The 17,258-nt window shown below is 36.3% G+C and overlaps 1 protein-coding gene across 9 annotated transcripts in view; it reads right to left on the reverse strand.

Annotated features, from left to right (window-relative positions):
• Nucleotides 1-17,258, reverse strand: part of KLHL8 (kelch like family member 8) — a 53,473-nt gene that overhangs the window by 17,759 nt on the left and 18,456 nt on the right. For all 9 annotated transcript variants that reach the window (XM_060114374.1, XM_060114395.1, XM_060114424.1 and 6 more), the window contains one exon: nucleotides 8,465-8,834. In XM_060114374.1, coding sequence (XP_059970357.1) covers nucleotides 8,465-8,677 — 213 coding nt within the window. In that variant the 5' untranslated portion in view covers nucleotides 8,678-8,834. The remainder of the gene's footprint in view (nucleotides 1-8,464; nucleotides 8,835-17,258) is intronic.

The raw sequence follows: 17,258 nt of genomic DNA on the forward strand, positions 1-17,258 counted from the left end.
GTCCATTTCTGATCCCCTTACAATATTTGTGCCATATTCTGAATGTTATCTTAAGAAAAATCTGCCAATTCAATGTATGAAATATCTCATTGTTTTAGTTTACTTTTTACTAATATGATTGAATCATTCATAAATTTTGGACTACATTTATTTCTTCTAAGAACTCTATGACTTTTTTTCTCATTTGTAAGAACTCCTCAGACATTTAGAATATTAGTCATTTGTCATATATACATTTCAAAACTTCTCTTTTATAAGTATGCTTCAAAATTTTATTCACTCCCCATGGATTTTTAAATAATCCAATCAATCTTTTTCCTTATGACTTCTGCCTTAGGTGCTATGCTTGAAATGGGAATCATTCTAACAGTCCATAAATATTTACAGGTATTTTTTCTAGTTTTATGTTTTTCACAAATCTATTTCCATCTGGAAGTTTTTGATACTGAGAAGACAGATATCTTTTTTTATTGATGTATAGTTTCTGTACAATATTATGTTACAGTTGTACAATATACTGATTCACAATTTTTAAAGGTTATACTCCATTTACAGTTATTATAAAACATTGGCTATATTCCCTGTGTTGTACAATATATCCTTGTACCTTATTTTATACTTATAGTTTGTATCTCTTACTCATCTTCTTTTTTTTTTTTTTCTTTTTTTGCAGTATGCGGGCCTCTCACTGTTGTGGCCTCTCCTGTTGCGGAGCACAGGCTCCGGACGCGCAGGCCCAGCGGCCATGGCTCACGGGCCCAGCCGCTCCGCGGCATGTGGGATCCTCCCAGACCGGGGCACGAACCCGTATCCCCTGCATCGGCAGGTGGACTCTCAACCACTGCGCCACCAGGGAGGCCCACTCATCTTCTTTTTAACACAGTAGTTATCCAGTTTTTCCCAGCACTTTGTTAAATAATCAATGAGTACAAGTAATAGGATAGTAGTGTTTTAGCAATTATCCTGTTTCCATGTAACATTTTGATTATGTAATACACTTATAGTTGCGTTTCATTATTTGGGAACTAATTTTAAAATAAGAACTCCTAAAGAAAAAGGCCTGAGGAATGTTACAATGTATAAAAGGTTTTGCTTATAAGTGCCCCATACCCAGCTTTTTTCACTAAATGTAGAGGAAGAATGAATATCACTTATTTCAACAAGTACAAGATGATTGTTTCTGTTGGTTATACTATATTTACTTTGTTAAAATAATTTAGAAGGCAGGATTTAGAGTCTACTGAGATTCAAGTTGTAAACTATACTACAGCAGAAAGCTTGGCATGTTCTCAAATTCACGTTAGCCCTAAAACGGGATCTGAAATCTGATATTAAACATTTAAAAAATAGTCTCAAAATATCTTTTTTTTTTTTTTTTTTGGATCATCTGCACTGGCCACCACTGAGATTTAGTTTCTATGCAAATATTTGTAAATCTCACATGACGTAAACCTGCTCAATTAAACAACTTACAAAGACTCTATTACATAATAGAAATATAAAATAAGGTACTACAGGTGTGGCCAGAAAGGTGGCTGCCCCCTCACCTGTCACGCACTGCACGTTCGTTGGGAAACGTGCTAAACCATCGTAGATGACTGCTTCTGGGTCGGGGTTTTATAGGTAGCAGAGGAGCTCCCTCGCTGCAATCTACTGAAAGTCAGCCCTCGACACAAGGATTTTTTTTTTTTTAAGAAAAAAAAGTACTACAATTTTCAGATAAACATCATTTTTACAATGCCTTCTCATCCAAGCTGTACAAATCAATGGCCCTCAAGCTACTTTCATGTTGTTTATAAGGCTCTGTCCCTCTGTAACTCGTTTGATTCAAATAAACTAAAACGTGTATATTTAATATACACACACACAAAATCATACCCTTATGCACTCTTTTAGAATAAATACCCATCTTCTAAATAAGAAAATTTTAACATTCAGATATATTCACAAATTTTGGGGAGAAAGTTTATAAACTGGTAATTTCCAGTTAAGGCCCTCATACTGTTTAATGATAAAATGCAAATTTATTCTTGTATGAGAATAAATTCTCGTTGCCTAAAATCCTTCGGTAGGAGTGACAGTGATTTAAAATGCTTCCTTAATCCCCTTGGACAATTTAAAGTTACTGTTATGGACTATGGCTGGTAGCAGCAGTGTTTTCAGTTTTGTGCTGAATTCTGGGAACATTGTTTTTGATTGGAATAAAGGAATTAATACTTGGATGTTAGAGTTCCACAATGGCTGGACATTTTCTATTGTTTTCTAAGTTTTGTGAATGTGGGGCTAATACAAACTAACATTTTTGTAAAAATAAATAAATACCCATCTTAACTTTAAAAAGATCTTTGAGCCTTATATATGAAATAGGAACATCAAAAAATTTGGGCTTCTATGCATTCATTAACTTTTCTTTGACACTATGTAGTCTCATGTTCTTAAGAGTTTATTTCTAAATTCTTCTTCTCTGGTACATAAATATCAATTACCAAAAATATTTTATCAGAAATTTTAAAATGAAAGAAATCGAAGTCTAAAGACTAGATGTTTAAAACTGGGTGAAAGGGCTGCCCTGGTGGCGCAGTGGTTGAGAGTCCGCCTGCCGATGCAGGGGATACAGGTTCGTGCCCTGGTCCAGGAAGATCCCACATGCCACGGAGTGGCTGGGCCCGTGAGCCATGGCCACTGAGCCTGCGCGTCCGGAGCCTGGGCTCCACGATGGGAGAGGCCACAACAGTGAGAGGCCCACATACCGCAAAAAAAAAAAAAAAAAAAAAAAACAAAACTGGGTGAAAAATACACAAACTACAAAATATTAGACATTATTATACCATTTAAAATCATATAAATACTACAGCATGTCCTTGATACTAGGGAATTTTCTAATTTACATTTTTATTTGATAAGTGAACATATGAATACTTCAAGATGCTCGGGGAAAAGAAAACATGACAAGCTTAAACCCAAGTAGTGAAATATGTAGAATATCAACATTAACATAATGATCCTGTATTTTTTAACAAAAGCTTGAAATACAAACCGCTAATCCAAACCTTGAGTAACTGTCCATGGATTAGCCAATAGGGATCAAAATACAATGAAACACGAACTTCCCTGGTGGTGCAGTGGTTAAGAATCCACCTGCCAACACAGGGGACATGGGTTCGAGCCCTGGTCTGGGAAGATTCCACATGCCGCGGAGCAACTAAGCCCGTGCGCCACAACTACTGAGCCTGCACTCTAGAGCCCACTAGCCACAACTACTGAATCCTGCGCGCCTAAAGCCCATGCTCCGCAACAAGAGAAGCCACTGCAATGAGAAACCCGCACACCAAAACGAAGAGTAGCCCCCGCTCACCGCAACTAGAGAAAGCCTGCGTGCAGCAACGAAGACCCAACGCAGCCATAAATAAATAAATTTATATATATATAAAAAATTCCATTAACTGTCAGTCCTGACTTTCAAAAGGAACCTATCTATTATCTTGCATTAAAGATCACTTACTTTTCAAGTTTTCTTTTTTCCCCTCAACTACAATATATATTTACAGTGTAAAATCAAGAAAGTACAGAAAAATATAAGGGAAAAAATTTACTCACAATTCAACAAATACTGTCAACCTGTTGGCATATTTCCTTTTAACTTTTTCCCATGCATTCTGAAACATAATAGACTGTCCTGAACTTTGTCACCTTTTCCTAAGTTTCTGAAAACTTTCAACTCTTCATGCTTATTCTACACAGTGGATGTAACACAGTTTATTTATTCTGCTATCAGCCATTAAGACAACTTTTCCATATTTTAAATATAAACAGTATCTTAGAACAGGCAGTTTTTTCAGCATTTCAGAATACTTCCTTGAGATAAAATCTGAAAAGCAGAATTAATGAGTCAATAAATATAAGCTTTTTACAGTTCTTGATACATACTGCCAAACCATCCATGAAAAACAAGGAATGAATTTACATATCCATCAGCAGTGTTTGAGAATAATCTCTTCATCAAAATTTCAAAGCAATAAATAATGTTCAATATGTTGATAACTCAACAATTTTTCAATTGATTTAATTTTTACTTCTTTGACATTTTTAGTACTTTAAAAAATCTGGCTATCCCGTGAACTACTCTTTTGCAAACACAGAATACTTAAGTGTTAAATACAAAATCACTTTCTCGGGCTTCCCTGGTGGCGCAGTGGTTAAGAATCTGCCTGCCAATCAGGGGACATGGGTTCAAGCCCTGGTCCAGGAAGATCATGGGGCTACAATGAAGAGTAGCCTCCACTCACCAAAGCTAGAGAAAGTCGGCGTGCAGCAACGAAGACCCAACACAGCCAAAAATAAAATAAACAAATTTGTATTTTTAAAAAATCACTTTCTCCTTTATCATTTCTCTTTTATTAGATTATGCCTGCTCTCCGGTCAGGAGTTAACTGCTACATTTATAAGGATAACAATTTTATCATTTCTACCTCTTGGAAGTATACTACTATAATGCAGTTCAAACACTGTTTCTCTACAATCTTTCAGAGCACTTATTATTACCTGATCAGTTGAAAGTTTTGACAGCCAATAATTATAACACTTAGAGTCTTGAACGTGTTCATTAGAATCCTATAAATACTTGTTTTTTTTAAAAAAAAATCACAGAAACATGCACTTGCAAAAAAAAAAAAAAAAAAAAGCCAAACAACATGATTGAAACATAATCAGTGGCGGCATCAAGAGGTGATATAAGGGATTGTCCTCCTCTAATAATCTCTATCAACTTCTTGAGGTAAAATTAACTATGACCTTTAACGAGGATAATGACATTTCCTCAAACTACATAAAGCATAAATAAAAGCATCTTTGTAGATGCTAGTCTTGTTGATCTATGATGTATAATTTAAGCATTATGAGAGCTATGCAATACCCCTTTCAAGACAATTTCCCTCTGCCTTTTCCCCACCAAACTGTTGCCCTTAAGAATCTTCCCTCATACATAACTTTAGAGCTGCCACTAGATATATTGTTTTAAAATATTTTCACTAATAAATACATAATAATATATAAACAAGTTTTACCTTTCCCTGGAATGACCTCAAGATTATATATAATCTCCTATGTGAAGCCTTTCCAATCACCTCTCAGACATAGTTAACAGATCCTCTCCTATGCTTCCATAAAAATATCATAAAATGACAATCACTAAATTGTATTTTAGTTAGCTGTGTATGTGCCTATCTCCAGCTAAATTTCAAACTCCCTCAATGCAAGTACAGCATATTATTCAGATTTATTTATACTCTCCATATACTAGGGTAAGACCTTAGTAAATATCTGTTAAATGAGTTTGTTTTTCCAATATCAGTGCTCACTTTGGAATTTAAAAACACACTAATGGTCTTACATATGAACAATAAAACCAGTTTTGATAACTGTCTTTCTAAAATTCTTGTCCTAAAAGCAATAATTATCTAATGAAGTATACTAATAAAAAAAGGAGATGAATATATCAAAGTATAATCCTCAAGGTTATATGAATGTAAAAAGTGAAGTTTGTATTGAACAGAGCATTATAAACTACCCATAATCCTACTTGGTTTAGTTGTTCTGTGACAGTTAAATTCTGAAAGTTTAAGAAATGTTGAATTAGAATTAAGAAACAAATCCAGTAACAGTCCTGCTGAAAGATTAAGCTACAATTCTTTCTAATGATAAGAATATACCGTAGCAGCATTATCTAATACTTTTGGAACAACAAGAATAGTACACATAATGATCCTAACAGCTGAATATTTATTATTATGTACTGAGCACTGTTATAAGGACTTCACATATTATCAATTCACTTATTCCTCACAAAAACCTAATCGTCATCATAATTTTACAGTTGAAAAAATAAAAATGAGAGCTCCTTTAAATTAGTGAAGTTTCTCATTCTTAAATGACTTCTACCACTGTTTCAAACACAGTAATTTTGGGTTTCCACCATAGATTCTTCTGAGGTTTTCACTTCAACCTATTGCTGAAGGTACCCAATAAACAAAGAAAAGTTATGAGATTAGTTATCACTTGCCCTAAAATGGCTGTGTCCTTACTTTTCACTTAAGAAAGTTTACATGCAGTAGCTAGTAAAAATTATTCTAAGATCCAATTATAAAATGTGTACAATCAATAATATTCTATTTAAGGGGCCTCCCTGGTGGCGCAAGTGGTTGAGAGTCCGCCTGCCGATGCAGGGGATACGGGTTCGTGCCCCGGTCTGGGAGGATCCCATATGCCGCGGAGCGGCTGGGCCCGTGAGCCATGGCCGCTGAGCCTGCGCGTCCGGAGCCTGCGCGTCCGGAGCCTGTGCTCCGCAACGGGGGAGGCCACAACAGTGAGAGGCCCGCATACCGCAAAAAAAAAAAATAATAATAATAATAATAATATTCTATTTAATTATTTTCCAACATATACTGATATGATGAACTGATAATTTATTAAATTCAAATAATCTGTTTTACATTTTTATTTTTGCCAAATCCAGTGTGGGTCACTGAATTTCACACTTGCGTTGAAAATTAGAACAATGGCATTAGATTAAACATAATATACTATACAGATCAGGTGTTCTACACCTACAGTTTAGGTCTTCCTTCATTAAAATTTATACATGGCTAAATTTCACATAAAGCTAGTAAAATTATTTAACAGTTTTCTTCTCAATACCTTAGTGTCCTTACATATTTGTAGGTCCTAATTAAAAGTTTAAGTAAAGAGAATGTAGGTCATTTATTTACAGTACAACACTATACTCCTGGACATTCCGGGCCTAAAACTCAGAATTTATGCATTCCGTTTACAGACTTTTGCTGAGTGTCCCTGATCTGACTCTCTAAGGGTGTTCTCAATCCCCACAACTCTGAGCTCTAAGAACCTGACTGATCAGGAGCAGAAAGCAAAATCTAAAAGATCCCAAAGTGGCAAATCTCATGTGGAAAATGCTGCATGTATACACATAAATCCTCAAAAGAATTTAATATTACACTGAGAGGTAAGAATAGTAAGAGGTACTTTAAATGAGCTATGAGAAACAATTAGAACACAGGCTCTTCAACACTGCTTTATCAATTTTCCAACTTTATTAAAACTGTTCTTTGTAGCAGAGCAACATGATCGTATAGGCCTTAGACAAAGTTTACTAAAGACTTTTTCATCCCAGTCTAAAAAACACTCTACTTTACTATCAGGTAAAAATAAACAATCTCACTTAAAGACAGTAATATTGAAATAGAGATTAAATTACAGGCATATCTTGGAGATACTGCAGGTTCAGTTCCAGACCACTGCAATAAAGCAAATATCTCAATAAAGCAAGTCACACGAATTTTTTGGTTTCCCGGTGCATATAAAAGTTATGTTTAGACTAAAAAAATCAGGGCTGCCACAAACCTTCAATTTGTTTAAAACAAACAAACAAACAAAAAAACACATTATCTGAGAAACACAATAAAGCAAAAAAGTGCAGAAAAACAAGATATGCTTACACCAGAATAGGAACACACAGTAAAACACTAGTGCAGCTATATATACAACCAAGAATTCTGACTTCTAACCAACATCAAGAGTAAGTGAATACATCAAGTTGTTTTTTTTTTTTCTTTTTCTTTTTGGCTGTGCCAGGCAGCATGCAGGATCTTAGTTCCCTGACCAGGGATCAAACCCATGTCCCCTGCAATGGAAGCATGGAGTCCTAACCACCAGACCACTAGGGAATTCCCAACATCAAGATTTTTTAATTCACAAGTTAAAAGCTAATTCCCTGGCGGTCCAGTGGTTAGGACTCCACGCTTTCACTGAGGAGGGCGCAGGTCTGATCCCTGGTCAGGGAACTTAGATCCCGCAAGCCGTACAGTGCAGCCAAAAAAAAAAAAAGCTTATTTGGTCAACAGCAATTTATCCATTTCACAAATAATAACTATTTGTTGTTTTAGGGCTCCAGAACTTTCAGAAGTAAAACTAAGAAATAGTGAATATCAACATTTAATTAGTAAAATAATTTTATCTTATGCTAGGCTCCCTTTACTTACCCTCCCTTATGTCCCTTCCCCTTCAATGTAATAAAGGGTTGAAACTAAAACCATTCTGACTATAATAAGCAAAGCATCAAAAATGTGCCTTGTGTGGTTATAGAAACCTTTATTATTTATTTATTTATTTATTTATTTTATTATTATTTTTTTTTGCTGTACATGGGCCTCTCACTGTTGTGGCCTCTCCCATTGCGGAGCACAGGCTCCGGACGCGCAGGCTCAGCGGCCATGGCTCACGGACCCAGCTGCTCTGCTGCATGTGGGATATCTTCCCGGACCGGGGCACGAACCCGTGTCCCCTGCATCGGCAGGCGGACTCTCAACCACTGCACCACCAGGGAAGCCCGAAACCTTTATTTTATATAATACACTGAAGAGGTTGAGGAAAGAAAAAAAGACAGTCTCACCTTCAATGTGATATCACAGAGTTCTCCATTTTCATAAAACTGAAGAAGAGAACCATGAAAATCTTTCCAAGCTTCATTTGCTTCAAAGATAAAGGAGTCTTCTCCATCACCATCACCAAGTGAAGATCTGTTCTTTATTTGCTGGTGCTGTTGCCTTTTCCCTTTTGTGGAGCGATTCCTAGCTTGTTTTGCATTCATAGATTCTGAAGCCATTTGTAACACTCTTTTAATACAGCTCTCTTCTCAAACATCCCATTTATTCTTTTGTAAAGGATGGGGAAAAGGTAGATGGGGAGAAGGCAGATGCAGTCCACTAAACTTCATACATTTTTCAAAACCTACTCAACTGCCATTGTCCAGTTAGCTGAGGCTGGAAAAAAATAACAAAACACACATAAAACCACTCAAAAAATGATTACTAGAAATTATAGTTTACCAATACCATATATGTAAAATGACCATATAAATCACTGTTGAAAGAAGAACAGGTGACTTTGTATTTTTACACTAAATGTCATATAAGCCACCTCAGCTAACTGTATCAGTGAAGGGACTCCTTTAAAATCTAATTGGAAAATTGTGGGAGGATGGTGGAGTAGAAGCACAAGGAGCCTGTTTCCCCACATAGACAACAACTGCACTGACAGAATCTGTCTGATGTAACTATTTTGAAACTCTGGAGTCTGCTGAAGGATTACAACTTCCAGAAGACTTAGTCAGTAAATTACAGTTGACTTTGGTCAATTTCAGCTCTGTGTACAGTAGCAGCTGCCCACCCTCAGCCATGTGGCAAGCAGCTGTTCATGTGTTTCTGGAGCAGCTTGCACAGAGTTTGCAGGAGCCACAGTAGGCAAGAAGGACTCTATCCTCTGAATATTAGGGATCTCTCCTCTGATTGCTCACTACTGTTTCTGATCACAGAGGTGCAGACAAAGAGGTGGCCAGCCACTGTTACTGCACCTCCTCCCACTGTTGCAAGCCCCTCCCTCTCATCTGAAGTGACTTCCAGGATATTTTAAATGCTGGTGCCCTTTACCGCTGCATTTTTCACTATTTCCCCTTTTGGGAGTAAGACACTAAAGACTAAGACATTAAAAACAACTGCATATACAAGCAAAATCAGAAAGTGACCATGCATGCCCAGGAAAAGGCTCAGAAAAGACCTGAGAAGACTTTAAGTTTAAACCTCAAGCTGATCTTCAGCATAAAGACAGCCCACAACAACAACAAAAAAAGCCTTAAGGAATAGGGAAAAATCTGATTTTCAGAGTTACCACATTATTACACTCAAACGTCTAGTATTTTTTTTTTTTTTTTTTAATTTTACAAATTTAATCAGTTATACATATACATATGTTCCCATATCCCTTCCCTTTTGCGTCTCCCTCCCACCCTCCCTATCCCACCCCTCCAGGCGGTCACAAAGAACCGAGCTGATCTCCCTGTGCTATGCGGCTGCTTCCCACTAGCTATCTACCTTACGTTTGGTAGTGTATATATGTCCATGCCGCTCTTTCACTTTGTCACAGCTTACCCTTCCCCCTCCCCATATCCTCAAGTCCATGCTCTAGTAGGTCTGTGTCTTTATTCCTGTCTTACCCCTATGTTCTTGATGACATTTTTTTCTTAAATTCCATATATATGTGTCAGCATACAGTATTTGTCTTTCTCTTTCTGACTTACTTCACTCTGTATGACAGACTCTAGGTCCATCCACCTCATTACAAATAGCTCAATTTCATTTCTTTTTATGGCTGAGTAATATTCCATTGTATATATGTGCCACATCTTCTTTATCCATTCATCCGATGATGGACACTTAGGTTGTTTCCATCTCCGGGCTATTGTAAATAGGGCTGCTATGAACATTTTGGTACATGTCTCTTTTTGAATTATGGTTTTCTCAGGGTATATGCCCAGTAGTGGGATTGCTGGGTCATATGGTAGTTCTATTTGTAGTTTTTTAAGGAACCTCCATACTGTTCTCCATAGTGGCTGTACCAATTCACATTCCCACCAGCAGTGCAAGAGTGTTCCCTTTTTTCCACACCCTCTCCAGCATTTATTGTTTCTAGATTTTTTGATGATGGCCATTCTGACTGGTGTGAGATGATATCTCATTGTAGTTTTGATTTGCATTTCTCTAATGAGTAAAGATGTTGAGCATCCTTTCATGTGTTTGTTGGCTGTCTGTATATCTTCTGTGGAGAAATGTCTATTTAGGTCTTCTGCCCATTTTTGGATTGGGTTGTTTGTTTTTTTGCTATTGAGCTGCATGAGCTGCTTATAAATTTTGGAGATTAATCCTTTGTCAGTTGCTTCATTTGCAAATATTTTCTCCCATTCTGAGGGTTGTCTTTTGGTCTTGTTTATGGTTTCCTTTGCTGTGCAAAAGCTTTGAAGTTTCATTAGGTCCCATGTGTTTATTTTTGTCTTTATTTCCATTTCTCTAGGAGGTGGGTCAAAAAGGATCTTGCTGTGATTTATGTCATAGAGTGTTCTGCCTATGTTTTCCTCTAGGAGTTTGATAGTGTCTGGCCTTACATTTAGGTCTTTAATCCATTTTGAGCTAATTTTTGTGTATGGTGTTAGGGAGTGATCTAATCTCATACTTTTACATGTCCCTGTCCAGTTTTCCCAGCACCACTTATTGAAGAGACTGTCCTTTCTCCACTGTACATTCCTGCCTCCTTTATCAAAGATAAGGTGACCATATGTCCGTGGGTTTATCTCTGGGCTTTCTATCCTGTTCCATTGATCTATCTTTCTGTTTTTGTGCCAGTACCATACTGTCTTGATTACTGTAGCTTTGTAGTATAGTCTGAAGTCAGGGAGCCTGATTCCTCCAGCTCCATTTTTCGTTCTCAAGATTGCTTTGGCTATTCGGGGTCTTTTGTGTTTCCATACAAATTGTGAAATTTTTTGTTCTAGTTCTGTGAAAAATGCCATTGGTAGTTTGATAGGTATTGCATTGAATCTGTAGATTGCTTTGGGTAGTAGAGTCATTTTCACAATGTTGATTCTTCCAATCCAAGAACATGGTACATCTCTCCATCTATTTGTATCATCTTTAATTTCTTTCATCAGTGTCTTATAATTTTCTGCATACAGGTCTTTTGTCTCCTTAGGTAGGTTTCTTCCTAGATATTTTATTCTTTTTGTTGCAATGGTAAATGGGAGTGTTTCCTTGATTTCACTTTCAGATTTTTCATCATTAGTATATAGGAATGCCAGAGATTTCTGTGCATTAATTTTGTATCCTGCAACTTTACCAAATTCATTGATTAGCTCTAGTAGTTTTCTGGTAGCATCTTTAGGATTCTCTATGTATAGTATCATGTCATCTGCAAACAGTGACAGCTTTACTTCTTCTTTTCCCATTTGGATTCCTTTTATTTCCTTTTCTTCTCTGATTGCTGTGGCTAAAACTTCCAAAACTATGTTGAATAAGAGTGGTGAGAGTGGGCAACCTTGTCTTGTTCCTGATCTTAGTGGAAATGGTTTCAGTTTTTCACCATTGAGGACGATGCTGGCTGTGGGTTTGTCATATATGGCCTTTATTATGTTGAGGAAAGTTCCCTCTATGCCTACTTTCTGCAGGGTTTTTATCATAAATGGGTGTTGAATTTTGTCAAAAGCTTTCTCTGCATCTATTGAGATGATCATATGGTTTTTCTCCTTCAACTTGTTAATGTGGTGTATCACATTGATTGATTTGCGTATATTGAAGAATCCTTGCATTCCTGGAATAAACCCCACTTGATCATGGTGTATGATCCTTTTAATGTGCTGTTGGATTCTGTTTGCTAGTATTTTGTTGAGGATTTTTGCATCTATGTTCATCAGTGATATTGGCCTGTAGTTTTCTTTCTTTGTGACATCCTTGTCTGGTTTTAGTATCAAGGTGATGGTGGCCTCGTAGAATGAGTTTGGGAGTGTTCCTCCCTCTGCTATATTTTGGAAGAGTTTGAGAAGGATAGGTGTTAGCTCTTCTCTAAATGCTTGATAGAATTCGCCTGTGAAGCCATCTGGTCCTGGGCTTTTGTTTGTTGGAAGATTTTTAATCACAGTTTCAATTTCAGTGCTTGTGATTGGTCTGTTCATATTTTCTATTTCTTCCTGATTCAGTCTTGGCAGGTTGTGCATTTCTAAGAATTTGTCCATTTCTTCCAGGTTGTCCATTTTATTGGCATAGAGTTGCTTATAGTAATCTCTCATGATCTTTTGTATTTCTGCATCAAACGTCTAGTATTTAACAACCAAAAAAATCACAAGGCATACAAAGAAACAGATACGATCTATCATACAAAGAAACAGAAAAGTATGGCCTATTCAAGGGGAAAAATAAATCAACAGAAACTGTCTCTGTCTAGTAAAAATGTCATTAGTTCTTTTTCAAAGACTTTAAAACAACTGTCTTGAAGATACTCAAAGAACTAAAGGAAGAAGTGAACAAAGTCATCTGTGTTAACAAAATGGAACTATCAATAGAGAAACAGAAAACCTAAAAATGAACCACAGAGAGATTCTGGAACTGGAGCATTAATAACTGAAATTAAAAATTCATTAGAGGGGGGCTTCCCTGGTGGCACAGTGGTTAAGAATCCACCTGCCAATGCAGGGGACACAGGTTCAAGCCCTGGTCTGGGAAGATCTCACATGTCATGGAGCAACTAAGCCTGTGCACCACAACTACTGAGCCTACGCTCTAGAGCCCACTAGCCACAACTACTGAAACCCACGCACCTAGAGCTTGTGCTCCGCAACAAGAGAAGCCACCGCAATGAGATGCCCGCGCACCACAACAAAGAGTAGACCCCGCTTGCCACAACTAGAGAAAGCCCACGTGCAGCAATGAAGACCCAATGCAGCCAAAAATAAATAAATAAATATAAAAAAATTCATTAGAGGGAGTTGAAGGCAGATCTGGGCAGGTAGAAAAAAGATTTAGCAAAGTTGAAGCTAAGATGATGAAAATTATCAAGTATGACAAAGACTGAAGAAACATAAACAGCACCTAAGGCACCTGTGGGACACCATCAAACAGATCAACATACATATCATGAGAGTCCTAGAAGGATAAAAGACAGAGAAGGGGGCAGAGAGACTATGTGAAGAAATATTGGCTGAAAACTTCCCAAATTTAATGAAAGACATGAAAATAAACATCCAAGAGACTCCAAAAAATATGACCTCAAAGAGACCCACACCAAGACATATTATAATCAAACTTCCAAAAAGCTAAAGAGAGAATCTTGAAAACAAGAAGAGAAGTGAATCATCACATACCAGTGATCTCAATAAGATTATCAGCAGATATCTCATCAGAAACTTTGGAGGCCAAAAGACAATGGGCGGATATGTTAAAAGTACTAAAAGACAATATGTGTCAATGAAGGATCTATATCCAGCAGAACTGTCCTTCAGAAGTGAGAGAGAAAGTAAGACACACCCAGATAAACAAAAGCTGAGGGAGTTCATGATCACTAGACCTGGTCTGCAACTCAAGGGAGACCTACAAGATGAAAGAGATGAAAGAACACTAGACAATAACTCATGAGTAATTAGAAAAGCTAGTATTATTGTAACAGTGGTTTGTAACTGTACTTTTTATATTTGAGAGACAAATACATTTTTAAAGAATTATTAATGTAAAAAGCTAGTTTTACTGTAATTTTGCTTTGTTACACCAAATCAGGTTTCCTACATAATTTAGGAGAATACTTAAAATAATAAGTAAAAAACAGAACTTAAATAAAATTTAAACAATTTTAATAATTTGAATTTTTAGTTCATGTTTTTAGGCACATAATGTATAAAGATGCAATTTTGTGACATCAACAACTGAAAAGGGTAGAGATGAAACTGTAAAGAAGCAGAGTTTTTGTCTGTTACTGAAGCTAAGCTAGTATAAATTCAAATTAGAGTATTATAATTTTAGGATGTTAAATGCAATCCTCATGATAACCACAAAGAAAATGCCTATAGAGTATACACATAAGAAAATAAGAAAGGAACTTAAACATTTCACTACAAAAAAAAAAATCAACTAAACACAAAAGAAGACAGTAATACAGGAAATGAGGCTCAAAAAGCTCTAAGGCACATAAGAAACAAATAGCACAATACCAGAAATAAGTCCTTCCTAATCAGTAATTACTACAAACATCAATGAATTAAACACTCCAATCAAAAGACAGAGATTGGCAGAATGAATAAAAACACGTGATCCAATTATATGCTGTCTACACAAGACTCATTTGAGATCCAAAAACACAAACAGGTTGAAATGAAAAGGACTGAAAAAAATATTCCATGCAAACAGTAACCAAAAAAAGACCCAAAGTGGCTACACTAGTATCAGACAAAGTAAGATTTTAAATAAAAAATGTTACAAGAAACAAAAAAGGACAGTATATATTAATAAAAGGTTCAATACAGCAAGAAGATACAATTATAAACATTTACATATATAATGACAAGTAATGAAAACATACGGAGCAAAAACTAAGAAATGAAGGGAGAAACAGACAGTTCTACATTAATAGTTGGAGACTTCAATAACCTACTCACAATAATGAACAAAACAACCAGACATAAGTATGGAAACAGAGGACTTAACACAAAAACCAACTAGATCTAACAGACATATACAGAACACTACCTAACAACAGCAGAGTACACATTCTTCTCAAGTGCATGCACATGGGACATTTTCTAGGAGAGACGACATATTAGGCCACAAATTAAGACTCAATAGATTTTAAAAGATAGATATACCAAGTATCTGCTCTAACCACAACACAATGAAGTTAGAAATCAATAACAAAAAAGAAAAATGAAAAATTTACAAAATTGTGGAAATTAACACAATTTTAGACAAGTGATGGATCAAAGAAGAAATCACAGAGAAATTAGAAAATACTTACAGACAAATGAAAACAAAAACACAACATACTAAAACATGAGATACAGTGAAAGCTAAGCTAATTTCCCACTAAGGGGGAAATTTAGTTTTAAACACATCAAAAAAAAAAAAAAAACATCAAATCAAAAACCTAACTTTAAAACCTCAGGAACTAGAAAAAAGACGAATAAACTAAACCCAAACCTAGCAGAAGGAAGTAAATAATAAAGGTTTGAGCAAAGAGAAATTAAACAGAGAACAGAAAAACAATAGAGGAAAGTCAATCAAGTCAAAAGTTGGTTCTCCGAAAAGATCAGCAAAATTGACAAAAATTCAGCTAGACAGACTATGAAAAAAAGAGAGGGACTTCCCTGGTGGTGCAGTGGCTAAGAATATGCCTGCCAAAGAAGGGGACATGAGTTCAATCCCTGGTCCGGGAAGATCCCACATGCCATGGAGCAACTAAGCCCATGTGCCAACTACTGAGCCTGCGTTCTAGAGCCTGCAGGACACAGCTACTGAGCCCGTGTGCCGCAACTACTGAAGCCTGTGCATCTAGAGCCCGTGCTCCGCAAAAAGAGAAGCCACTGCAATGAGAAGCCCATGCACCGCAACAAAGAGTAGCCCCTGCTCGCTGCAACTAGAGAAAGCCCCACGCAGCAACGAAGACCCAACACAGACAAAGATAAATAAAATTGAAAAAAAAAAGAAAAAAGAGATAAGCCTCAAATCAGTATATTCAGAAATGAAAATGGGGACATTACTACTGATTCTAAAGAAATAAAAAGAACTATAAGAGAAAACTATGAACTGTACACCAACAAACTGGATAACCTAGATGAAAAGGACAAGTTCCTAGAAACACAAAACCTATTAAGACTAAATCACAAAGAAACAGAAAATCTGAATAGACCTATAACTTATAAAGAGATTGTATCAGTAATCAAAAATCTCCCAACAAATAAAAGCCCTGGACCTTATGACTTCACCGGTAAATTTTACCAAACATTTAAAGAACTAATACCATTCCTTCTCAAACTTTTCCAAAACATTGAAGCGGAAGAAACACATCCTCACTGATTCTATGAGGCCAGCATCACCCTGATACCAAAGCCAACAAGTGTTGGCAAGGATGGGGAGAAACTGGAACCCTTGTGTACTACTGGTGGGAATATAAAATGGTACAGCCACTGTGGAAAACAGTGTGGTAGTTCCTCAAAAAATTTAAAATAGAATTACCATATCATGCAGCAATTCCACGCTGGATATATATCCAAAAGAATTGAAAGCAAGATCTTTTTTTTTAATTGAAGTACAGCTGATTTACAATGTCATGTTAGTTTCAGGTATACAACACAGTGATTCAGTCACATATATACATATGTATATAATATATATTATTTTTCAGATTATTTTCCCTTACAGGTTATTATAAAATACTGAATATAGTTCCCTGTGCTATACAGTAGGTCCTTGGTTATCTATATGTTAATCCCAACCTCCTAATTTATCCCTCCCCCCCTCATTTCCCCGCTGGTAACCATAAGTTTGTTTTCTATGTCTGTGACTCTGAAAGCAAGGTCTTGAAGAGATATTTATACTCCCTTGTTCATAACAGCTCTAATCATGATAGCTAAAACATGGAAGCAACCCAAGTGTCCATAGACAAATGGATAAACAAAATGTGGTATATACATACAATGAAATATTATTCTGCCTTAAAAAGGAAATTCTGCAATATGCTATAATGTGGAGGACCTTGAGAACATTAAAGATATTATGCTAAGTGAAATAAGCCAGTCAAAAAAAGATAAACTGTATGATTCAATATATGAGGTATAAGTAGTCAAAATCATAAAGACAGAAAGTATAATGATGGTTGCCAAG

The sequence above is a fragment of the Mesoplodon densirostris genome, chromosome 1 (assembly GCF_025265405.1).
Source record: "Mesoplodon densirostris isolate mMesDen1 chromosome 1, mMesDen1 primary haplotype, whole genome shotgun sequence".
NCBI lineage: Eukaryota > Metazoa > Chordata > Mammalia > Artiodactyla > Ziphiidae > Mesoplodon > Mesoplodon densirostris.